The sequence below is a fragment of the Natator depressus genome, chromosome 25, assembly GCF_965152275.1.
Source record: "Natator depressus isolate rNatDep1 chromosome 25, rNatDep2.hap1, whole genome shotgun sequence".
NCBI lineage: Eukaryota > Metazoa > Chordata > Testudines > Cheloniidae > Natator > Natator depressus.
Window position 1 is genome coordinate 11,873,169 of NC_134258.1, and position 24,736 is coordinate 11,897,904.

Genomic DNA, 24,736 nt, shown 5'->3' on the forward strand with positions numbered 1-24,736 from the left:
AGGGCAGCCATTGGGCAAAGTTTCATGTTGCAGGAACGGTCTTTACACTGGAGAAGTTATCTAAGGTTATGCCTTTGTCAGTGGAGACATGTGTTTATCACGCGATAACTAACGTGGGTTAGCTATCCCACTGGGAAAACATAGTGGAGAGAAGGCACTTTCGTTTTACTGGCACATAAGCTAAGTAAGGTCAGCCATGGATGGGGGTATAGTGCTAACCTCTCCTAGATGCCTTGCAGTAAACAGTACATGTGCCTTATGTCTACTTAGGATTTTACTGTGAACTAACCAAATAAGTAGCTGAACTAATTTTAAAACCAGTTAGAAAATTTCCCCAGTGTAGACAGCCTCCAAAGGTCCATGTTTTATAGCAAGACCTGCTAAGGCCCTGTCCACAAGGGAATTAGCATTGTGACAGGTCTGCTAGGTCTGCTTTACAAATGCTATAGTAGCGTAGCTGCACAATGTGTAGATGCTTCCTACACTGGTGGGAGGGTTTTTTCTGACAATGTCGTTAATCCACATCTCCAAGAGACAGTAGGTAGGTCACTGGAAGAATTCTTTCATTGACCTAGCTGCGAATACATCGGGGGTCAGGTTGACCTAACTTACATGGTCAAAGGGCAAAATTTTTCACAGCCCTGAGTGACCTAGCTAGGCTGATGTAATTTTTAAGTCTAGACCAGGGTCATAGTCGCATTGTATCCATGGCTGTTGCTAGCATGGCTCTCTGACTGCAGTCAGATGGGGGACTCTTGGCAGGTCAAGGAAATGATTGTTCTAGCACGAACTGTCTGAATGTGGCAATGGCTCAGCTCATGTGAACAAAGCCTCATCGTGGATTTTGAGGCTTTGGGGAACTGGATAACAGGGAGGGGAATGATTTAAGTTAGATGTGTTGCCTACAAACATTGTCCATCAGAATCATCCATTTTTTTTTTTTTTTTTTTAGTTTAGAATTTGAATAACTCTTGGTGCGTCTCCTCTCCCCCCCCCCCCCCCCCCCCCCGCCATTATAAAAGACCATCTTTGTCTCTTGAAGCAAAAGCTTTCGCCATTGAAAAATGAGTTTCCAGAAGAGCAGCAGAGAGACCTATTTTGAACCTCTGCTCCACCATGGCTTTGCCAGTGTCACCCACCTTTGGGGTCACTAAGGTGGTGGTAGTGAAATGCTTAAGCTTGGCAATGCAGTGTTTCACAAGTTGCTTGGCTGGTCACAGGCTTCATTGATTGTGGTACCGGGACAGCTATGATGAATCGATTTAAAAAAAAAAAGGGGGGGGGGGGGCTTTGGCAGTTAACAGGCCATTGAGCAGATCTGCTGTTGATGGGACGGCGGCACTGGAGATGAATGGAGAGCCTCATCCAAGCAGAAAATAAACCCAATTTAATAAGCAAACTCCCGGCTGGCACCCTCTCCTGATCGCTTCTATTATCAATAAATGCAACTGTGTGTGGGAGGAGAGCCCTCTTGACTGGAAGAAATGAGAGCGTCAGCCTTTTCATGGTTGCCTGTAATCGATATACGCAGTAAAACCTTCCAGCCTGGATGATGTCTAGGTTCTAATCTAGTTAGTCAGCTAGAGAAGGATCAGGTCCAGATAAGGGCAGGGAAGAAGGCGCAGTCTGGGAGCTAGTTAAACTGGAAGCGTCTTGTTCTTTCTAGAAAGGAACAATAGCTGGCGTTCACTCTGGGAGACTCCCATGAAGTAGGAGCTAGCTTTAGCATTGCTTGTTTGAAGGTGGGAAAGTTGCTGTCTTCCCACTTATTCCCTTCTTTGATGCAACCAGCCTGGTTGCTCCCTTGGTGGTTAGAACAAGAGTGAGATTTGAGAGATCTGGTTTCTATTCCCACTTCTGCCCCTGATTTGCTGTGAGACCTAGGGTCAGTCACATATCTTCTTTACCTCAGTTTCCTGCTCTGGAAAAAAGCCCTGAATGAGATATGCAGTATTGCTGATTTCATAGGCTTTCAAAGTGCTTTGAGAGCCTGGGATGGAAAGTGCTACAGAAGTGCAACTTCTTCATGAGGATCCCGTTTAAAACTGTGGCCGTCGGTAGCCCTGGAACAGTTGTCACGGCATCTGTGGAGATCAGCAACTTGTTTTTTGTCCTAGGCTGAAAAGGTATCTGCCAGGAGTGATTAAAATGGCGAGACTAACGCTCTGCACTCCTAGAGACCCTGTTCCCAGAGTTACGTTGCTCCCTTGTCTGCATCCCAAAGATGCTGTGCCCTTCCATAGCCACCCGATGTCTCAGGCTACCCGTGGGTTTAATGCGAGCGCCTGCAGGGTTTTCTGTTTGCCCGAGAGTCCCGTGGGAGGAGAAAACGGTGACTGTTGCTTTTGGCAGCCAAGTTGCTTCAGTTGTTTACCCGCTAGGTACCTCACTAATGCAAAGCTCGTTCTGGAGAGGGGAACAAATGCCAAAGTATCTGGGTGGCAAAAGCCACCTTATAACGCCTGACGTTTTAGTATCCAGAGGCTCCCAAAGCAGCTTTTCCCCACCCCGGAAATGCTACTGCCTCTGTGGTAATAAGCTGCCGCTTTTAAACAGCACACGGCAACACCCTGTAAATTTGGGACAGGAACTGAAGAATACCACGCTTCGTTGCACAGCTGACTTTAATACACTGCTACTTCAAGAGGGAATATTGTCCAGGGCATTGGGAATAACCACTCCTAGCCTCCTGAAAGGTGTCCTGTGATCTCTAACTTCTTCAGCATAGTGAAGTCCACAATGTTTGCAATGGGACTTCAGCCTGCTGGCGGATTTTAGACCTGTCATTCGCTGCTTTAGGGATACACATCTTCAGGTGAAGACCTGCCAGTTTTGTTCTGCCTCCGCAGCTGCAGACAGGGTGGACAGACCTCTTCACTGCAGAGCATCCTGGTCTTTGGATCAAAAACTTTTCTAAACCAACACCTTCAATGTGACATTTCTGGTGTATGTTGGGCTTTAATTAGCCTGGATCTGTGACACTGGTTGGCTGGCTTTTGGGGCTGAGCCACTTGATTCTTGGCTTTTTTCCTCATGAGCACTGCAGCAGCACGTGTCCTGCTTGACCCTAGCATGGCTAGTAGGCTGGTACAGAGAACGTGCTCATCCTGCAGCTTGTGTTCGAGAGCGAGATCTGCCCAGCACAAGAATAGACAGCTAAGGCCCCCCTTTCCTGAGCTAGGGAACGCTGAGCTAGCTGGATAGTGCCCTTCTCCCTGTACGGTGGGGAGCACACGAAGCAATGGTGTATGGGCAATTCCTTTCTAAGGCCATCACCAACCTGATGCCCCTTCCTTATCACAGTTCTTATTGATTCCCTGGGATTTGCCATTCTGGGCAAAAATTGCTGAAGAGGAGCTCTGGCAAGTATTAGCCTTCTCTTCCCCCGGCCCTGGCCTGTGAGTGCCCGGACCTGGAGATCAAAGGAGCAGTGGGGCAAATGAAAGGAAAGATCACCCCACAGAAACCCAGACCTTGACTCTGGAAAAAATTCCTCAGCCCTGTTTCTGAGTTCCCTGTCTCTATTGGGTTTGGACAAAAGCCATAAAGTGAAAGCAAGAATGCTTGGTTTCTTCCTAAAACAATGCCATCCCTCCAAATCCTGTGTCTTTTTTAATCTGAGTCCAGCTATCTCTTTCAGAATGGCCAAAGGTGCTCTAGGAACCATGGGCCCCATCAAAAGTGCTGGTCTCAAAAGAGAGAGGCGAAAATCAGACATAGCCACCAATATTAGGGTTAGATGATGACACCTCCTCTTCCCTAGGATCAGAACTGGAGGGAAATGCAAGAGAGGTCATTCCTTTGGGAATGCTGCAATATCTAACTAAGGAAAGTTACTGCTGCATGGAGCCACCGCCACCGTGAGCCTTCCCTTTAAACAGGCAAGCGGCAAAATGAGGGAATCCTTTTCCCAGCTTCAAAATTGGACTCATGCATCCTTTTAAACGCTGTCCTAATGAAGGCAGAATGGGAGGGCCCAACAAAACATGGGCTTTGTGGCATAATGACCCTTGCACGTACCATGCAAGGTTACTGCCTGTACTGCTGCTCTCCAGTAGCACAGAATCGGAACTGTGGTGATAACACAGTGCTTGCCTGGGTGAGCATTTAACCTCTGTGCTTCCTTAACTCTGCCTTCACGTATATGGTGATGGAATATTGTGTGTGTGGGATGCAGGAGATGCTTGACAGTGTCCCAGAAAAAAGGTTTCCAGTCTTTCAGGCTCACGGGTAAGTGCAGCTTCAGTTCTTAACCCACGTTGTGTCCATCAATCTCTCCCACCTTTGCTCTGGCTCTTGAATTCAAGTGGAGGTTCTTCTGCTCTGTCACTTAGGCTGCTGGCTGCACTTTAAAGCAAAATTTGTTATGAGCAAAGAGTGCATCAGGTACCATCCATGGAGAAAATTAAAAGCTGACGGGTGGGGTGGAGTGGGGGGGAAGGTTCTGGGATGCAAAAAGCTTTTTTTCTATTGCGTTTTTTTGGTGCCTCAGCAGCCTGAGATGCCTCCTTAATCCCCTTTCTGAAGCTCTGCCTAGCATGTGCCTTAGCAGCTACAAAGAGACGGTTGAGGCCGTGCTGGGTGCTGTTGAGCTGCACCTTGTGGAACTCCCTGCTGCATCTCTGTGGCTTGACAGAGGTCGACTCCTTCAGAACACTTTCTGGTGTGATCAGGTTTTCCTCTGAAAATGAGATTCCAGTTTGGAGAAGGGAAATAAAAGTCCCATCACTAATCAATTGGCACAGAACTAAACGTGAAACTTGCTGATAAGTTAGATCCAGATTTTGCAGCAGGTAAAATGTATCTTACTGGTGTTCCATGGTGGTTTTGTTTTACTGGGAGGGCATGTTAAGCGAGTATGACAGAAAATGGAGAGCATCAGCAGTGTGACTCCAAATATCCTGCCCTGCACAACCTGAGTGGGGCATTTAGAACCTAAGTGAAATCCTTTCCTCTCAGGCAAGTATGGTAAATGGAAGGGGACAAAAAGGAAAGACCTTTGGAGCCGTGCAGCCAAAGATGAGGGAAATTGGGGCATTTTACTGATGAGACTGACCTCTTGTGAACTGAGAAGGGAGATGTAGAGTTAAATGCCAGAGAAGAAATTACAGATCTTTGCTGATGCTTAATCTGTCTAGTACCCAGTCTTGTTTTGTGTATTTTGGTAACGGCACACTAAGACTCCATGCTCCCTTGAAGCTCACAGCTGAAGAAACCTTAATACTTAAAGGGTATTTAGTGCTCGTCTGCAGCTTGCCAGGTGCTGCTGCACCTTTAGCTATGGGGCGAAGTAGGGGTTGAAATGAATTTAGTTGCCCTAAGCTCTCCTAAGGGTTCTCCTAACAGTCAATCCTGTACTTCCCTTTCTTTCTCGTTCTGCTTCTGCCAAATCTTGTAGCTTCCAGCGAGTAATTCTGCCCCGTACCTTGACTTTAAACAAATTGGCGATGTGTTGAGAGAAGCCACTTCAGGTTAGTGGTTAGATGCAGAAGTGGACTGCTTCGGTGCAGTACTTACCGGTCAGAGTTCCTGCAGAGGTTGGATGTGCATTTTCCACAGTGTACCCCAGCAGCAAAGGTGAATAGGCTCTGTCACTTTATATCTGTGGATGTCCGATCAAAGGACAACTGCTTGTGCGCCCTGCTTTGGATAACCCGCTACATAAAAGGGCAAGGAACGCAACTGTGTCTCACTTTGAGACCCTATGTGGTGCAACCTGTAATGTCTACAGAGCGCTAGTTGCTAAGAGTTATTGTAAGGAAGGTAGGAGTCCAGCACGGCTTGCACCACGTGGAACTGTGCATGTTTTAAGCACCTGCTGAGCTGCCGCGAAGTAAAAAAAAATTCTTTCAAACTGTACTATGCTGCCCGTCATGTGAACTTGCAACAATGTACAGAATGGGAAGAGAGCTTTGATCTAGAACAGTTCAATGTCCCAAGTGGGGGAGGTGGGGTTGTCCTGATGCCTAACTGCAGCAAGTAGTCACTTCTGTGCTAAACATACAATGGACTAATCTCTAGTTTCCCAGCAGCAAAGGCTAATGTTGGCCCAACCTGTGTTCCTCACTATGCATATTGGCAATAGCTCTTATGGAGCTTCAGTCACTTGAATCACTTATCTTTTTTTTTCCCCCCCTCTGACTTTTTCTAGGTACTTTTGCCAGCTCATAGATGGCTTAGAATACTTGCACAGCCAAGGGATTGTCCACAAGGATATAAAACCGGGGAACCTCCTGCTAACAACCAATGGGACACTAAAAATATCCGATTTAGGAGTGGCAGAGGTATGTGAGAATGGCTTGTGAACCCCATTCCCGTCTCTGTCTGTAGTGTACCAGCTGTAAACATACACACTGGAGACTTGGAGGGACACAAGCGTGTGTGTCCAAAAAAGCTACATCAAAAGAACTTTAAGGTTGCAAAAGTCAAGCACTCAAAAGTTAAGAAATTCCAGAACTGAGGTTGCCTGTGCCACTTTAGTTCAACCCCTTGTGCTATGCATTATTCATTCACCTGTAGTTACAATCGACTTTAATTACATGATTTCATACTAAGTTTTCCACATTAGACCAGGTGAAAACTGAGATTTTTAGAGTCTGATAACTGGGCTGAGTTTAGATGACTTTTCACAGGGACAGCAAAAGGCACATCCATGACTCTAGCATTCAATTTCAAGTCCAAAGTCCAAGCATCTAGGTACTAGAGTTTCTCAACAAAAGAGTTGTAAGAACCTTTTTAACATGGGCAAAACAATGTATTTTTCCCTGATCTCATTCTTTGAAATGGTTAAACTGTTTTACCTGAAACTTAAAAAATCAGACTCGGAAAAAAACACAGCATAAAAAACTTCGGTCCAAACAGTCAGTGGGGCAAAGCTATAAGCAACTGAAAATATGCCAACACTTCCTAGTCAAAGAGCACATCTTAACTATAGGAGACCCCACCAGCTCTGCTTGTAATATATAATACTATCGGTGGTCTATTGTAGTTGGACCCACAAGATGGACAAAGACTCGCCTGGAGTCTCACAAGGGTAAAGCTTTTATCGTGGATATTATCCTTGATCTCTGAAGAGTTTGTGATCGTGTGAGAGTCACTCAAATGTCTGTCTCTTGCCGCAGGCATTGCATCCGTTTGCAGAGGATGATACGTGCAGAACGAGCCAAGGGTCGCCAGCATTCCAGCCACCAGAAATTGCCAATGGCCTCGATACCTTTTCAGGCTTTAAAGTGGACATCTGGTCAGCAGGGGTCACGTTGTAAGTACCTGCGCAGGAACCCTGGATAAATCTTTACTCCTGTCAAAAAAAAAAAAAAAAAAAAAATCCTAGTTCAGATTTGTGCTGGCTAGTAGGAGCCCTGATGATGGACTAGTGTTAATGTAGCCCTGCACTCCCTTCTGCCACCTGTGGGATTCTTCAGCGTCTGAGTGACTGTGTTCTGCTTCCATGGGTGACTTGCTTCGGGCACAGTGTTGTTCTGGGACCTGCAGCTGGGGGTGCTGTGTGAGCATTTAGGGCTCCCACTCCCTTTTGAATGGTGGGTACATCCAGGAGCAAATGCCCAGAGTGCTGGAGAAATTGAGCCAGTCTCTCTGCCTGTAGCTGCATACCTGGCATTTCTCAATCCTGTCTGTCCAGGTGTGTTTGGGGCTCCTAGCCTTGCAGTATCTGAGCACCTCACAAGTATTTGCTTAAAGTCTTTTCCTTCCCAGCTTGTAGGAGAAATAGCTTGGTAAGTTTCTGGTTCACATGTATGTGTGTGAAGTTTCTGTCAGAAAGTTGTGTCGAGAGAGGGGTTGGAATGCATTTGAGTCCGCATCTGTCGTCCAGTTTTCCTGACTTATCTGCTTGTTGCAGAACTAGAACCTGTTTCATATATTTGTCCTCACACTGTTCTTTCTGCATTTACAGATACAACATTACAACGGGTCTCTATCCCTTTGAGGGGGATAATATCTATAAGTTATTTGAAAACATCGGGAAAGGGGACTACACGATTCCAGAGGATTGTGGTCCTCCGCTCTCAGACCTACTTAGAGGTGAGCGTCTCTTTCAAATGACCTGAATGAAAAGGGGTAAAACTGTGGCTGTAACAAATACCCAGCAGGCTTAGTACCGATGGAGAAGTGCCTCACTCAAAGCATTCTATGAATGTAGAGAAGTCTGTTTATCAGCCTTTGCCCCTTTCAGAGTTTAAGATTAGGCTTTGAATGTTCTGTGGTGCTGTAGACTAATCCCATGAAATGAGCTGCAAGCATCTCCTTTATAGAAACAAGTCATATACTATGGCTCCAATTTCATGTGCTTTCGAGAGATTTTAAAACCTGGAGGGCAAACCCACCAAAGGGTGGATTTAAAGCAGCATCAGCGCTGTAATGCTAGTTTTTCTGAAGCAAGCACATTCAGTTAAGATCCTTGCCCAAGCCTTATAAAGCAAGACATAAGCATAATGGTGCCCATTGAGGGCACAGCTTCTGCTTTCACTTTCTTTTCAGCATCTGCTCTGAACTTCCTCCCTTGGAGCCTGAGACAGGGCGTTAATAATACTGTCTTTTGTGGCTTGCCATATGAAATGCTTCAACTGGTATTAAGTGCACTAATTCTAAGGAGCTGCATCCTGCTGTGCTCTTGACGGAGGGAGACTCCTCTAGGGTCTGCTTGGTGCACTTAAAAAGCTCAGCATACAGGCCTGAAGAGCGAGTCTGCTCTTCCCTCTGCAGCTCAGCTTTTTGGAAGAACTTTGTGAGCAGTATAGTCATCAGCTGAGCTTCCCGTGATAGAGACCAGGGAGAGGTAGCACTGTTCAGTGTATAGGAGACTTGACTGGGACATAGGAGACCAGGGTTCCATTCCCAGCTCTGACACTGACCTGCTGGTTGAGCTTGAGCAAGTCATTTGCCTTCTGTGAGCTTCTGTTTCCCCTCCCACCCGTTGTCATCTGTTTAGACTGTAAGCTTTGTGGGGCACAGATGGTCTCTTATTGTGCGTCCAGCATCTTGCACAATGGGGCTCTGATCTCATTTGGGGGTTCTTGGCGCTGCTGTAGAACAAATAAAGTAACGGTGGGAATCAACTTACTTTTTGTCTTTAAAGAGTAGTCATGTGTGCAGGCTTCAAATCCACTGACTTGTGGGGTATTCCTGCTCTTAAAGCACTGCTTCTACATAAAATAATTCTGAGATTAATACTTTGACCTTCTATTGTGGGGAGTATCTCTGCTTTGTGCAAAGCTTTTTAATCTTCTCACTTCTGCCACTGACTAGCTGTGTGAAGATGAGCAAGTCCCTTTGCCTCTCTGGGTCTGTTTCCCCTTCAGGAAACAGGAGTAATGGTGGCGGAGCTGAGGCAAAGCAATATGCTCACACTCTCGCAGCAAGTCAGTGGCAGAGCTAGGAGCAGAACTCGGGAGTCCTAGACCCACTGCTCCAACCATTTGATGCAAGAATGTTCTTTGAGTAGTGCCCCCGTGGGTGCCCCACGTCAGGTGCGCATGTGCCTCTTGAGCCCTTGATCGGAGATTTTCGGTTAGCAGTGTCTGTTTGGCCCCCACATGTGCTCTGTGCAAACTAGTGCCACACACCAAGGCTATCTAGAGTTCTTCACTCTCCGCCATCTTGAATTACGTGTTGGATGTGAAGAACACACTGTATTAATTAGCTCTATTAAGGTTAATCTGGCTGTGATATTAGCATTTCATCCCCCGCTAGAAGGGTTTTCAATATTTGCTCACTCTGTCCTCTAGACTTGTTAAGGGAACCTCCACGCCTGGGACCTCCATCTGAACCTGTAGCAACTTGCTCCTTGCTTCATTTATCTGTGACGACGGCCTTTCAAATACCTTATCACGTCGGCTTGCCTGGATGGCACCCCCATTCACTGTATTTTTCAAGGACGAGGTCTCCTTACAGCCTCAGCCAAAATTCTTAGCTAAAGTGCTGTCGGATTTTCATCTTAACCAGCCCATTCATCTACTGGTGTTTACCTCCAAACCACATCAATCTCCGCGTGAGACCTCCGTTCGCACATTAGATGTATCACGGTCATTGTCCTTTTCTGTAGATAGGACCAAACAATTTTGGAAATCGACTAGACTGTTTGTCTCCATCACAGAGAGATCCCCGGGGTCCATGATCTCTACTCAGAGACTTCCGAGTTGGAGCTCTGGGTTTATCATTGCTTGCTATGGTGTAGCTGGTGCTCGGCTCCCCCAGAAGGATAATAGCCTCTACCAGATCCCAGGCAGCTGCCACAGCTCTAGTCAAGAACATTCCAGTGTCTGAGATGTGCAGAGCTACTCTGTGGGCCTCAGCATATACTTTTTCTAAACACTCTGCCTCGGTCCATGCCGTCAGATCTGATGCAGCACTTGGTGCTGCTGTACTGTCTTCAGTCTTAGACTCCATTCCAAAGCCGCCTCCTCCCTGTGGGAGACATTGCTTGGGAGTCACCTGAAGTGGAGCACCCACAGGGACTCGTAGAAGAGGTCAGTAACTGGCTCTTTGAGATGTGTCCCTCTGTGGGTGCTCCACTGCTCACCCTCCATCCCCTCTGCTTTGGACTGTGTTTTGTTGGACGTTTGGATAGAGAAGGAGCTGAGGGGGGTGAGCCCATGCCGTTCAGTAGCCCCTTGGCGTGCGCCACAAGGTTGTCTAGAGCGCACGCGCAGGCCCAACAGACACTGCTAACAGAAAATCTCTGATCAAGGGCAGATGTGCACCTGAAATGGGGCACCCATAGGGGGACATATCTTGAAGAACCACAGTTACTGCACAAGGTGAGTGTAACCTCTTCTTTTGAGGGTTGGGATGATCGTTGATATTTTTGCTCCTGCATAAAATAGAATGCCAACATGGAGAGCAGTTACATGTTAATATAGCAGCTGAATTGGTGGTGTCCGCTTAGGAGCAGCGTGGCATGGGGCTAGCACTGGTCTGGCTCTGGGTGCTACCACTCAGGACACCACTCGCTCCATAGGATGGGCTTATTGTGTTCTCTTCTGTCTTACCATATAAAAGACACTGATAGTAGTCAGTGATAAGAAAGGTGCAGAATAACAGTGATCGAACCCCGGACATGACTCTGATCGCACTTGGACATCTGCACTCCTCTGACGCAAGCCCCAGAAGTCGCCTAGAAGGAAAGCATGAGTGGGTTAGTGGTTGAGCACTGCAAGCCTGCCCACGCTACAAATGCAGCAGATCCGGAAGACTGGGTTACAACACTGGTCCCCCTCTGACCTGGTTCCAACACTGTTGCAATTTGTAGTTAGATGGACGCTTAACCACCTTCCGGAGCACTTCACAATTGTGGTCATCTATGCTACAAATTGTAACCATGTCATGGGGCCCCACTGTGTTGTAACCAGGTTCCCAGACTTGGTTATGTCTGTGGTGTGGATAGGTCATCTGCTGCAAGAGATGACTACAAAACAAACTTGAATCTCTTACGTGATGAATCATTCACCTTTTTGCCACTCTCAGGGCCTGAAGGTTCTAGTTCCAAACTCCCAAATCAGCCTGACATTTTTAGTGACCTAAGCATGCTGTTCTCAGCTGCATTTCCGTAGTAGTTCAGTAGGTGGTGCTATCTGTATAGATTGTAGCTTTTAATGCATTTTGAGGAGATGATTTTGCCCATTGTTTCGAACAGCCCCTATTTATCTTCCTTTCTAGGATGTTGCTGACCCCGACCATTCAAGTAATGTGGAGATGATTTTAACTTCTCTGGCTCCATACTGATTATGAAATAAGTTTATTTCCCTGTATTTTGCAAAGCATTAATCAGCTGTAATAGCTTCAGAAACCGTTAGTAAGGCCTAGCTCGAGATTGCTCTCAGCGCAGCTGGCATCTTGGCTATGCTGCTGAGACTAATGTGGCGATTGTCTAAGGCTTGGAGCTAGTGACTGACGCATGTCTCGTGTCATGCTCACATGTGCTGGTGAGTGATGTCCAGATCTATACGTGGCATTTTAGTCGGCAAATGCTAACTCAGAAAAGCAGCCTCTCTCTTGGGAGCATGGAAATTGCTCAACTGGAGCAAACCCACCGGCCCATCTCGACTGGCGTCCAGTCTGATGCCAGCTGGATCTAAAATAACGGCTGGATGCTTCTGAGACAGGCGATAAGCCTCTCTAGTGCCCTTGGTATTGAACTCCGGTGTGGTGGGTGTGGCATTTTCTTCCTGAGTCCCGGTGCAAATTGCTTGTGCTCTGAAACATGTGGCTTGAAAAACGGCTAAACCTGTGCCCTAGCTTAGTTGCCTTTTTTCCCTTTTGATGATCTGCCCTGTCCTTGCTCTTGGAAATCTCCTGCCTATCTCTCTCTCTCTCTGCTACTTTCAGGCAACAGGGGCGCCGTCGCCCCCTGGCCTCAGAAGATTTGTTTTTGGTTAGCAGCCTATTTTCTTTGCTCCCCTTGTCCTCGCTGGCATCTCTCCCCTGCTGCCTTCTGTTTCCAGTGGCTGGCAGCTGCGTGCCGCCTATTGGGCGACGGCTAAAGCAGATAAGCTCTCTTTGCAGGAGATGCTCCTGCCTGTCTGCACCGAGCATTCTTCCCCTGCCCCCTTGATGAAGTCCTGGGGACCTCTTCAGTTTTCTTCCACCCCTCCCACTCCACATGCTTACTCCCTGCAGCAATAGGCTCGCTTCAGAGCTGGCTGGAGCCTCTCAGCGTTGCTTTTGAGTTAGTTTGAGCCCCTTCCCTTTCTGTAGAGATCAATGTACCAAATAGACATGAGGCGATTTAACTCTGTGGTGTCCCTCCCCACTTTTACTATGGGGATACCAGGGGCATCACAAACTGCTGTCGCAAGGCATGAAGTGTAACCCAGCTTGCAGGGATCCAAGTGTTCAGCATGGCCACATCCCCTCGTGGGTAGCACTGGTGACAAGGCAGAGGACTTTTGCCACGTGCCCCTATTTTTCTATGCAGTACATCCCCATTCCTTGCTATGCTCCTGCGTCTTCTGCAGCTGGTGAAATTGAACTCAAGCGTACTGTTTGCAGGCTTGCCAGTGCATGTCTGATAGCTTTTGGAATGAACAGCACAGATCCCCGTAGCTTGGCTCACTCCCCCTTCCATTGCCTCCGGAGGACTCTTCTAGCACGTAGCAGAGTGATGAGCACTCCTCCTGCTTTCATCGTAAAGAAGGCTACAGTATGTTGCAAAGTATTTTGTTTCCTCTCTGGCTGGAAGTGCTGCATTGAGCGGGGTGCCAGCTTGGTTGGGAAGCAGATACAAGAAGATGCTTTTTAAAGCTTTGTTTTTCTGTTGACTACTTTTTTGCAGCTGCTCAAGCTGTTGTGTGGTTTTTCTCCTCACCCCTTGAGCTTGTCTTTACCAGCCTTTATCTTTCCAGAGAAGAAGCAAGATTGCTGAAGGCCAAGAGTTTCTGGGGCTTCTAGCCCCTTCACGGGTCTATTTCAAACTCCTAGCAAGAGCAGTACTATAGTATTTTAGTACAGGTTAGTTGGGATGCTGCTTTTCAAGAGAGGAATGAATCTCGTCCTTTCACTGATTGACATTAGAGGGCTAGCATGGGTAGGCCCACATTGTCTGTGGGGGTAGCTCGTCAAGATAGAAGCCTCCCCAGGTGACCTGAAGCTCTGACATCACCATTGCATGACTTGTGTCCCAATAAGATTCATTTCTGAGCAAGAAAAATGAGATTTTAGAAATCTTCTGTGTGCCAAATCCTATTTTAAAATAGGCGTCTCCTGCCAGGAGCCAAAGAAAGGTCGGCCCAGTGGTAAGGGAACTGGTCTGGCACTTGGGAGACCTGGGTTCAATTCCTCGGTCAGCCATTGACTGCCTTTGTGATCTTGGGCAAGTTTCTTTGTGCCTCAGTTCCCTCCCTGTAAAAAAGACATGATCTACTTCCCTACTTAACAGGGGTGGTGAGAGGGAAAATGCGTTAGAAGTTGAGGTGCTTGAATACTACAGAAATGAGGGCTGTAAGAGTCCATAGTTGGCATACTGGTGTCTAGGAAGTAGTCCAGTGTCACTGTGTGTTAGATCCCTGTGTCTGTCGTTTGAAAGACTCCGCTAGTCTCCCAGCGTGCAGGAGGGGAGCCAAAGCTTGAGGAGGGGTGAGTCTAGAGATGTTTCCAGGAGGTGGAGGGAGCGAGGGAGCAGAGCTCCTCTCTTCATGCTCCCTCCCAAAAAGGGCCCTTAAGCATGAATGAGTTTTGCGTTTACTGCAGAGGGCACCCTTTCAACCAGAACACTCGGCTGCATGTGTATTAACCCTTGCAATACCTTTGAGGCAGATACTCTTGTTCCCATTTTACAGATGGAGGAATTGATGAGGGAGATGACTCGGCCAGGATGTGGCGTTGAGTCAGTGGCTAGAACCTAGAAGTCCTGAATTACAGCTGTTACCTCCTTTGCCTACTTAACATGTACCTGAAGAGGCTCCTGGCTGCCAGAAGTTACTCAGCTACATGGTGCTCTGTCTTTGTGCTTGTCCAGGACTATATGAAGGTGCATGGGTGGTTGTCAGTGGCAAGGAGGCAGGACGGATTTAAGGTCTTCTGTGCTCTGGTAGTCCTTGGCATTACTGGAAAAGGGATTCGTGCTACCTGTAGTTCTGTATTTTGTGCTGGGCAGAGGATCAGAGATGAGTTGGGCACGCTTAACCCGTCTGAAATGCTGTGGGAGCAGAGATCTGAGAGCTGGGCATCCATCCGAAGAATCGCACTGCTCCAGTGTTTCATCTCTCCTCCCAAATAAACCACATGGAAATCTTTACCGTAAGTGGTAGAGAATATCTGTGTGGTTATTGTGGGCAGACACTTTTAGATGATTTGACTGGTGAATAGTACATGATGTTTTGCCTTTATGGAGTCTCTCTCCAGGCTGGGCTTTAGCCACACAACTGCTATATATGAGTACAGATTAATCCATGAGTTTTAATTTCCACTGATTAGATTTTCTTCTTCCAGCATTGTCCAAAATACAATACTTTCCCTTTTAACTAAAGACTTTTTGGCTCAAGTTACCTTCATTGCTCCTTTAATTGCTGAACCCTGTCTGAGAACAATGTATTGCACCACAGCTGCTTGTAAGAAATGCTATTATTCCCCTTTTTTATAACCTGTTTTAGACACTTAATTCCTTTTTTTGCCTACCCACATCCTCTCCCATACCTGTTCCATCTAGTAAATGCTGTAAATCTCTTGGCAAGCACTGGCATTTTCTAAGCAGTCTTTGAGTTGATGCTTGTGCATTATTCGGATGATCTGAGCAGGCTTGGATTGAAGATGCTTACTTCCAAAAGCCACAACACCCCAGCAAAGCCGTCTCAGACCTGTAGATCAGGGGTTCTCAAACTGGGGGTCGGGACCTCTCAGGGGGTTGCGAGGTTGTTACCTGGGGGGGTCGCTAGCTGTCAACCTCTACCCCAAACGCCGCTTTGCCTCCAGCATTTATAATGGTGTTAAATATATTTAAGTGTTTTAAATTTATAAGGGGGGTCACACTCGGAGGCTTGCTGTGTGAAAGGGGTCACCAGTAAAAAAAAATTTGAGCCACTGCCATAGATACTATGAAAAAGCACCGCAGCTTTGAGACAACCCCATTGTCTCTGGGATCTTGGGTGTGCTGTCCTGTGCAGGTTTTCATGTTTTGGCTTGCAGAAAATTCTGCTGAAATTGATGACATACAGGTCTCCAGAAATGCCCTCCAGAAATGTGATTTTCTTTTTCTTTTTTTTCTTTGAAGTCTCCACTCTCTATAGAGAGTCTTACCTGACCATATCCCCTTCTGACTGCATTAAAAAATAAGCCATCCAGTATCAGAATTCAGTGTCTCTGGTCCTCATGTACAATCTGCCTTCACCCCAATCGTATCTTTTTTTAATTTTTTTAAATAAAACAGCCTGGGCCGTTCAGCTGTGACCATCTAATAATCGTACTGATCGGGTATTTAATTAGGTGTGGGACTCTTCTAACCGCTTTTCCAATTACTGCTTCTGTACGATGAATAGGGAGGGAGAAAGTTAGCTGGGGCTTGGTCCTGCTTTGAGCAGGGGGTTGGACTAGACGACCTCCTGAGGTCCCTTCCAACCCTGATATGCTATGAAAGCTGCTGGGCTGTGCCATGCATGTCTGATTAGAGGAGAAAGGGGAAACACCCACCCGAAGAAGCACAAGTTTGGCAGAAGAGGCCCCTGATCAAGTCCCTGTCCAATATTGAGCTGATACCAGGTTTGACGGTAGCTAAGAAGTTGGAGTTGCCTTCTCGTCATGGGGGAGCCGTTCACTAGGGCCTCGTTGCTGCTTGGAACAGCCGTGATAAGATGAAACCGGTGATCTGGCGGCATCCTGAGACACGGCTTCTGAGGGCACAGGAAGCCTGTGAATCTCTGGCACTGCCCCATAACAGCTTTGAAACGATCGTGGAAAGCGGCACAATTTAGATGCATGCCTGTGTCACACCCATGTCGGCCCCAGGGTGTGGATTCATGGCTTAAGACAACAATCTATAACCCACCAACAACACTCCCAGCAGCTTTCCATCCCTGACTGGACTGGGATTAATGGGCCACTTCACCTTGAATGGTCCCTTGAAATATCTGTTAACTACTTGTGCTAAACAATCTGTTCCACCTTGTATGTAGGTGTGACACTCTGAAGGCTTGTCTACACTGGCACGTTACAGCCCTGCAACTTTCTCACTCAGAGAGGTGACATGCACGCACGCTGCAGGTTTCAGCCCTGTAAAGTTCCAGTGTAGACAGTGCCCCAGCACTGGGAGCCATTCCCCTCGCAGAGGTGGGTGGTTGTTTTTTCGTTTGGTGTTTACACAGCCACATTAAAGCGCTGCCGAGGCCAGTGCTTTAACGCTGCTAGTGAAGACATGCCCTAGTCTGCTAGTCTCCTAGTGCAGACGTGCTCTGCCAACAGGAGAGAGCTCTCCCATCGGCATAATGACATAGCGCTGTCCACACCGGCACTTAAGTCGGTGTAACTTGTGTTGCTCAGGCGTGGCTTTTTCACACCCCGGAGCAACTTAAGTTATACCGAAGTACACGCTAGTGTGTACAAGCCTTCAGTCAGTTTCCCAGACCTGAAGAAGAGCTCTGTGGAGCTCGAAAGCTCATCTGTCACCCATAGCAGTAGGTCCGATAATAAATATTACCTCACCCTCCCTGTCTCTCTAATAACTTAAACATGGCTAATATCCCGATGGAGAAGGGAGGGGTAGGCATTAGTAAGACTTTGGCTCTAATTTGACAGCCAAGTTAATTGTGTCTGAGCCTAGTCAGCTCTCTAGGCCTGGAGAGGAGAGCATGGGTGACAGTCACCACACCAGTGCCTCAGGTGCATGAGCCAAACTCCTCCATGGTTTAGTGCCATTACACAAGGTATGAACCTAACTCAGTGAGGCTAAAAAGCCCATTGGACTGGTTCTGAATGGATTTTTCATCTTTGCCACTAAAACGTACTTTGCACGTACCACCGACGGAAGGAGTTGGTTAAATTTTCAGGAACTGTTCTGGAGGGGGCAGAAATAATAGGCTAATAGAGCTTTGAAGGATCGCCAAATGGAACAAGGTGAGCCCTTCTCAAAACGCTCTTGAGATCGGGGCCGGGCGTTCAGCTCTTATGGGGGGTGGATTCAGCCTGTTGTTTGTGGCGGAAAATATCAGATCTTAGGCCAGGGATTCTCAGGGCAAATTATTTGGTGGCCTCAGAGTGTGGCCACCAACTCTTGCTGGTGGCTGCTCTCACACTTGTTTCTAAAATACTTAAATTACCTTTGGGGGGGGGGGGGGGGAATGCACAAATACACATCCAAATCATTGTAATTTATTTATTGCTAGCTAGTAATTCTGCTGTGAAAAGTGATATTAACAAACATATAAGTATCACTTTTCACAGCAGACTTACTCAGCCCCGGCAAGTCTGGGGACCAATTAAGCCCTGGACAGGGGCTGCGGGTGGTTTGGGTAGGGGGTGGGGGAGGTTGAATGGGGAGGCTGTTGGGAGCCAGAGCCTGAAGCCCCACAGTTTGGGGACAGAACCCAAACCAATGCAGCCAGAGCCTGGGGATGGAGCCCAAATCCCTGCGGCCAGAGCCTGCCTTCCATGCCACCGCTGGGTTAACGCCCAAAGCCTGAGCCCCACCACCCCTGGGAAGCTGCCTGCTCCTCCAGCATTGTGCCCCAGGTGTCTCCAGAGCAGAGCAGGGCCCAGCTGGAAACCCCAGCAGCCAACACCAAGGCTGTGCATCCAGGAGCACCAGGGAGCGGGAGGGGCCACTGCTTCTCTCTCTCCCCCTTCCCTCCTCTCCCCCCCCAATCACAGCCCAGGAGGCTGTGGCTGCAAGAGAAGCCCCTGGTGGCCACATATGACCACGGTGGCTGCATTTGAGAAACACTGTCCAACACCTACCCAGTAGAAACGGATCTGAGGTATCCATTCCAAGGTTACGTGCCCGGCTGTGGTGAGCTCCTGCCAGGGGAGCAATCTAAAGTAGCTGTGATTCATGGTTATATTTTCTGTGGGGGAGGGGAAGGGGAGGAGGTGGCACATAGGAGCACTTTTAATCCCTCCTCCCTGCCCTACTGCTGCAAGGTTCCTCGGTGTTAACCCTCTGCTCTTTGAACTGTTACCATTCATTTGAAAACAAAACTACTTGGAATTCCTCACTCCAAAAAAGCACAGTGCGGCAGCAGCTGCATCCCCACCGTATGGTGCCAGGAACCCTATTTATAGTTCCCTTGGCTTCTGTCCCTAGACTATCATGTCCCTGTATTGTAATCTGTGTGCAGCACCACTCATGTTGTTTGGTGTTCAACAGGTTAGTAACTTAGTGGTGGTTTCCATGGGGAACGCCTATATCTTGCATGCAGCTGATGGAGGTGCGGGGCACTGGACTGGTTAATGCCTCATTGGCCAGTTTCTGGGGAGTGGTGTGAAACTTTTTATTTCTCTTCCTCTTGAACTGTGACTCTTTTTAAAGAATTTGAAGGGCGGAGGTTGCAATAAATGAGTCTCTGGGGATGTGGGGCAGCCTGTGTCTGAGGGGGAAATTATCCCCCTCTCTGCTGGATGGTCTGGGTGAGAGAGAATGTATTGGCCAGCTCCTTTCCCCATGCCCAGATCTCATATAACTGATCGCAGACTACAAGAGGTCTGGCGAGCAGGGAAGAGCATTGTTCAAGAGTCCTTAATTCGAGGGGCTTCAGGGAGATACCTGTCCCTAGAATGCAACCTCTGGCTTGCTGCGTAGTTGAGTATACACCACTCCAAAACCTTTGGCTCCTCTGTGGTAAAGTTTGACCAATGTGGATGATCTGTGGCATTAGAGACCCTAACCATTCACTGGCTGGGAATGGGGGAGAGAACTTGACCTCCAGTCCTCACACTGCAGAGGAGGGGAGGATTATCCCCACTTTGAAGGTAGAGCACAGCCTTACTCACATCTGCACAGCTAGTCAGCAGTGGAGCTGGGGTTAAACGCTGCCTTTCCTGACCCTCACTCCATCCCATGCTGCTGCCTCTCATTTTAAAGAGGAAGGTCTCACTGAACTCCCATGGCCAGGGGGACTGGAAACCATGGGTGCTGTTATGGGGGAATCGGGAGGGGTGGGGCTTTGTGCTTCCTTTCTCTAAATTGGCTGAGAGCGCCTGTGAATCTCACCTCAATTTTTTTTCCTTCTTTTCAGGGATGCTTGAATATGACCCAGCGAAAAGATTTTCAATACAGCAGATAAGGCAGCACAAGTGAGTGTTCAGCTTCTTCCTATTAGTCATTCTCTTTCTGCTTCTTATGCTAATGTACCCGTGCTATCGCTGTGCACTTGTTTTTTCTTTTGACAGCAGACACATGGAAGTCACTAGGTATCCTTCCCCCAGCTCTGCTGGAGCTCTGGCAGCTTGCATGTAAATCTAGTTGGCGTTCTTTTTTGCTTTAAACATCGAGCTGGAGCATTTCAGTTAACTGGTAAATAATGAAGGTGTTTAAAATGTGTTTCTCGCATGAATAATGAGATTCACGGGCCAGATAGTAGCAGTGTGGGCAGGGGAGGGGGTGGGTCCTTGAAGTTGAGGATATTGAAGTAGGGATTTGGATTAATGTTTTCTGTCTCTTAATGTCCAAGAGATGGAACAACTGGATTTCAATGTAGTGGCAGAGTTGCTCCATATGGAATCCAGTGGTTGAGGAAGGGTTCCAAGACAGGGAATATTTTGTCTGTCTTTTTAACCAATCATTCTCTTCCCTCCCCCCCGCATTTCCACCCCACATCCCTGCCATTACTTTTTAAAAAAAAAAACAGCCTGTTATTGCTGAAGTTTAAAGATCGGTTTGAACATGCTGCCTTTGAGCAGAGATTTCCTGGCTGGATGAAAGTACAAGAACAAACAGTGTTCTAAGGATGCTTCAGCGAGGAGGCAGTGTGAGCTTGTCTCCTGTTTGACTAGGAAGTGCTCCTGCGGGGGGACAGAGCCGCTGGCGAGAGTGCCCCTGCTCAGCAGAGCTCTTGCATATGAGCTTGCCCCAGAACGCTCTTGGGAACGCTGTAAAGACCAGGATCTGACCCTGCAAGGCACTAGGCGTGCTCTACTCCCATTGGCTGCGGCAAGAAGCATCTGTGTCCCCTTGTCTTTCCTATGGAAAAGCTGCAGCTGAGATGCTGTCGTCTGATCCCCTAGTGACTGTCATGAGGGAGTGTGGGATAGGGGGCTTGCGGAGACCTTGGGTCAGAGCCAGAGAGGGCTCTGAACTTGTCTTCTGTAGAGCTACCTCACCCTAACGCCTAGAAAGAGCAAAGCTCTGAAGAGCAGCTGCCTTTAAGAGACAACTGCCTGGTCCGTTAAATTAAAAGGCAAGCTGGCAGTCCCCTTTCTGAGACACGTGCATGCTGGCTGTCTGACTGGGCCTGAGAGAGGAATGTGCACTTGCAGTAGAGGAGACCGGGGTTAATCCTGGGCCATAGAGGGGACTGTTTTAGGGGCAACCTTTTGAACTGTGCATGAGCAGGAAGCGTCTGGCTTCATGGCACCATGATCCTTGGATCGGGGGCTCCTGCAAGTCCATGCAAGTTTATTTTTGCTGCACCCTAATATTGCTACTAGCTGCTCTTCCCCTCTCCACCATTGACTCCTTCAGTGTCAAATGCTTTTGCTGTTCCCTTCTCAGGACCCCTCCCATAGTGCCCTCTTGCTAGTCCATCGCTGCTGGTGCTAGGCTCCTGCAGTCAAACCAGTGCCTTGTCAATGAGTGCTGCATTGTGGCATGTCTTGGGCTGTCTGTGAAATGGGCTAATAGATGTTGAAAACCATTAATGCACCGCTTGCCATTGTCCCTGCTACTCAAACGTGGGGCTGGGCCACTGGCTTCCATGTGTCGTCAGCTGCCAGGTATTTGAGCTACTTATCCGACGCTCTGTGCACTTGATTCCCTTGTGGCAAAGAGCTTTTGAGTCAGCCTCGCTAGGCTGCAAGCGAAGAGAGAGTTTCTCTAGAGACCCTGCAGGTAGTCAGAGCAAGCAGGAGAGACAAGAAAGTAGAGCAAGCTCTGGGCACAAAGGGCAGTGGCAAACCTCACATGCTCGAACGGCAATCTTCCCACTGACTGGGCACAAGTGCTGCTCCTGAGGCTTTTAACCCTTCCAGTACCGAGAGGAAGGGTAATGAGTCTCTCTCTTCCTGCAAATACAGTAGCTGGTATTTCCAAGGATTAATCTCTTCTTAGTTTTCTGTTGGCTTAGCCAGTACCTCTTAACAGGCTTTTTTCCCCCCCGTTAGTAAATGCCTCCCTGCTCCTGCTGTGACATCCCAATAATTACAACAGGCACTGCAAACTGACATCCTTGGGCCCAGGGCAGGTCTGTCCATCACCCTCTTGCGAATGCTGGCATGGCAGCAAAGAATGTGCTTGGAGAAGAATTCATGCCTCCTGGCTTTGTTTTAATGAATTAAATGGAAGGACTTAGTCCCAACTTCTAAATAAGCCACAATCGGGTTAAACGCAATTGACCATAGCCAGTGGAGAGTTTTGGGTGTCTGTCCATATATTGATTGGCAGACAACTTTTCTTCAAGCGCATTCCTAAAATGATCAGCTTTAATTCCAGGGGCAGGGCTGGTCCTGTCTCTTCTGAGACCTTTAGAATAACACTTTGCCCTCTCCAACACCTTCCGTCACAATCGGTAACAGCTTCATATTTACACCACCTCTTTCCGCCCCCTTGCCCACGAAGTCTATATTTATCCCCATGTTACACGTGGGAAACTGAGGCATAGAGCAATTGAAGTGACTTCCTGAAAGCCCCACAGCTGAGCTGGGAATAGATTCCCAACTCAAGCCTGAGATAGCTGGCATCTCTCCTTATCCTTGGTATGCTGTTTCTAGAATTTTGATCCTTTGGTTAAGATGCTGAATTGATGTCACTGGTGATTGCCCATGTGGAAGGTAAAGGTCCTTGGGCACTCCGACAAGACTGCAGGACTAGCCTCTGGCATCCAGGCCAGTGTTTTCTCCAGCTTGGAGTCAGGTGGGTGTGGGCAAGAACAAGGTTCCCATCAGTATGTGAGAGAGAAGTGTTCCCTGAGTCATCCTTGTCCTCATTCTGTTCTGTGCTCTGTGGTGCAGGAAACTGCATGCTATTAAGGGAAATAGCAATCTGGTTGGAACAGTCTTGGGAGCTGGGAGACCTAGGATCAGTTCCCAGCTCGTTAGCAGATATGTTGTTACTTTGGACAAGCCAATTCTCCTCTCTGGGACTGTTTTCCCCAGCTACAAAATGGCAGTTACCTGCCCCCTGGGTGCGGGCAGAGATGTGAGAACCAATGATAGATCGAATGACGCGCTGTGGAAGTGCCTAGTGTTCTGTTCACACTGCAGAGCTGATGGCAGAAAGGGCCTGGTAACATTTGGTGCAGACTTACTGTCCACCCTCCAGCTGCTGCCATTCTCCACACTTTCTTCCCAAGACTATTGCTTCCCCCCTTAACATGCAACTTCCTCATGCCACATGACCTGGAGTGGGTGAGTAGAGGCCTATGACATCTGTGAATGGGAACAGAGCCTGCCATAGACTCTCTGGTTTCTGCCAGACGCCTTCCTCACCTTCCCCTTGTTCCCCCAAACTATATTAATTCTCTTGCATTAAATTTGTATTTACACAGTGTTGGGGTTTGTTTCAGCTGTACCAGCCCTTTCTGCGCTCTGGCAGCTCTCTCAAAACTAGCCACTCTCTGTTGCAGTCTCATGAACCATCAGCTGAACTGGAATGAATTAAAATTCTCCTAGCCCGCCAGCCAGGGCAAATTATTCAGTCTGAGCTGACTATAGTCGACCCATGAGTAATAATGACAGAGCCTTGGAGCCTGCTGCCTCCAGGGCAGTGCTGGTTGGGGAAAACCAGCCTAGTAGCTCATCTTTATGAAATTTTTTTTAATCAGGCTTTGTTGTAAGCCACTCAGACAAGTGCTGGTGTGGACACATGGCCCAGTGCAGACACGCTGCCGAGAGCTAGGGAGGCAGAGCCCCTGGTTCCCTGTGGATCGCTAACCCTCTCCTCTGTGCCCTGCGCTGTTACTGAAGGGCTTAATGCTCGTAAACTGTATTTGGTAACTTTAATTCAATGACCCTGCAGTAGCACTTAAAAAGAAAATCGAAAGTGATGAAGTGGCTGCAGAATCCTACCTCTGCCCCTCGTTTCCAAGGCAACCATCTTGCCTTCTTCCCCACAATGTCACGCTTGATTTGTTCAGCCATAGATATGATTGCAATGGTTCATAGCAAACAAGAGGGAGCACTTGGCTCTTTATTGGCGGAAGAGGAAGCTGGCCTGTTAGGCTAGTGCAGGGGGTCTGCTGGTGATCTCCCAGAGGCTAGTGGGCCACCTCTTCTCTGACTCACCAAAAAGCCCTCAGCAGCAGATGCAAAGGGTGTCTGTGGAAAGGCTTTCCTTGCTGCTCGGATGCATGGACTGAAAGCCTACAGAATCTGTGTTCATATTGCCACAGTAATCCCCTTCAAAGGCTCTGAGCATATTTGGTAATGCAATAGGTAATGTGCCTATATTCCAGGTATCCTAAGGGGCTATCCAGCGCTCGCTGGGCCATGGGCTTGAGGTCTAATAGGCTTTTCTCATCTCTCCTGCCTGCCTTTTCTCATCTCTCCTCCCGCAAATTCTCCCCTGGATGCAAGGTACTGATGGGAAAGCACCTGCTCCTTCTCTTCTCCTGCTCAGCCCTCTGGGTCTTGCTTATTTCTCGGTGTTTGGCACAGAGGTTGGAATTTTTAATTCTTCTACCCACACTCTGCAAATGAGTCTCTTAATGCGAGTGTGTTAAAGGCATTAACGCCTCCATCTGTGCTCTGAGCACCGTTCTTCCTCCGCGCTTCTCTTGTGTTGGAGTCTGAAGTATGACCTCCGGATCCAGTATCAGCTAGAGAAACAGCTCCCCTCTTCTTTTCTACTTATTTCCAGTTTTCACTGTACTGAGGCTGGAGAAACCAGGGTTTGCCCCCTACACCTTGTGGCTGTTAAGTAGGAGTAGCTAGTGCACCCCCACCAGAATACACATCTGATTCGCTTGCCATTCCCAGCAGAGAGCTATTGTATGACTTCCTTCTCCCTCAATCTCCTGCATAATGTCTGTGGGATGAAATCAGAATGCTGCTTGCTGGTAGCTCTGTGCAATGGTACTGACCTTCTCCTAACCCAGTTTCTGTTCATGGCCCATATGACTAGAGGGTGGAGAAATGCAAGTAACCT

At 48.0% G+C, this 24,736-nt stretch overlaps 1 protein-coding gene across 2 annotated transcripts in view; it reads left to right on the top strand.

Annotated features, from left to right (window-relative positions):
* The window catches only part of STK11 (serine/threonine kinase 11), a 73,048-nt gene that overhangs the window by 26,317 nt on the left and 21,995 nt on the right, over positions 1-24,736 (top strand). For both annotated transcript variants that reach the window (XM_074939352.1, XM_074939353.1), the window contains exons 3-7: positions 4,141-4,230; positions 6,152-6,284; positions 7,122-7,258; positions 7,913-8,040; positions 19,674-19,731. In XM_074939352.1, the coding sequence (XP_074795453.1) occupies positions 4,141-4,230; positions 6,152-6,284; positions 7,122-7,258; positions 7,913-8,040; positions 19,674-19,731 (546 nt within the window). The remainder of the gene's footprint in view (positions 1-4,140; positions 4,231-6,151; positions 6,285-7,121; positions 7,259-7,912; positions 8,041-19,673; positions 19,732-24,736) is intronic.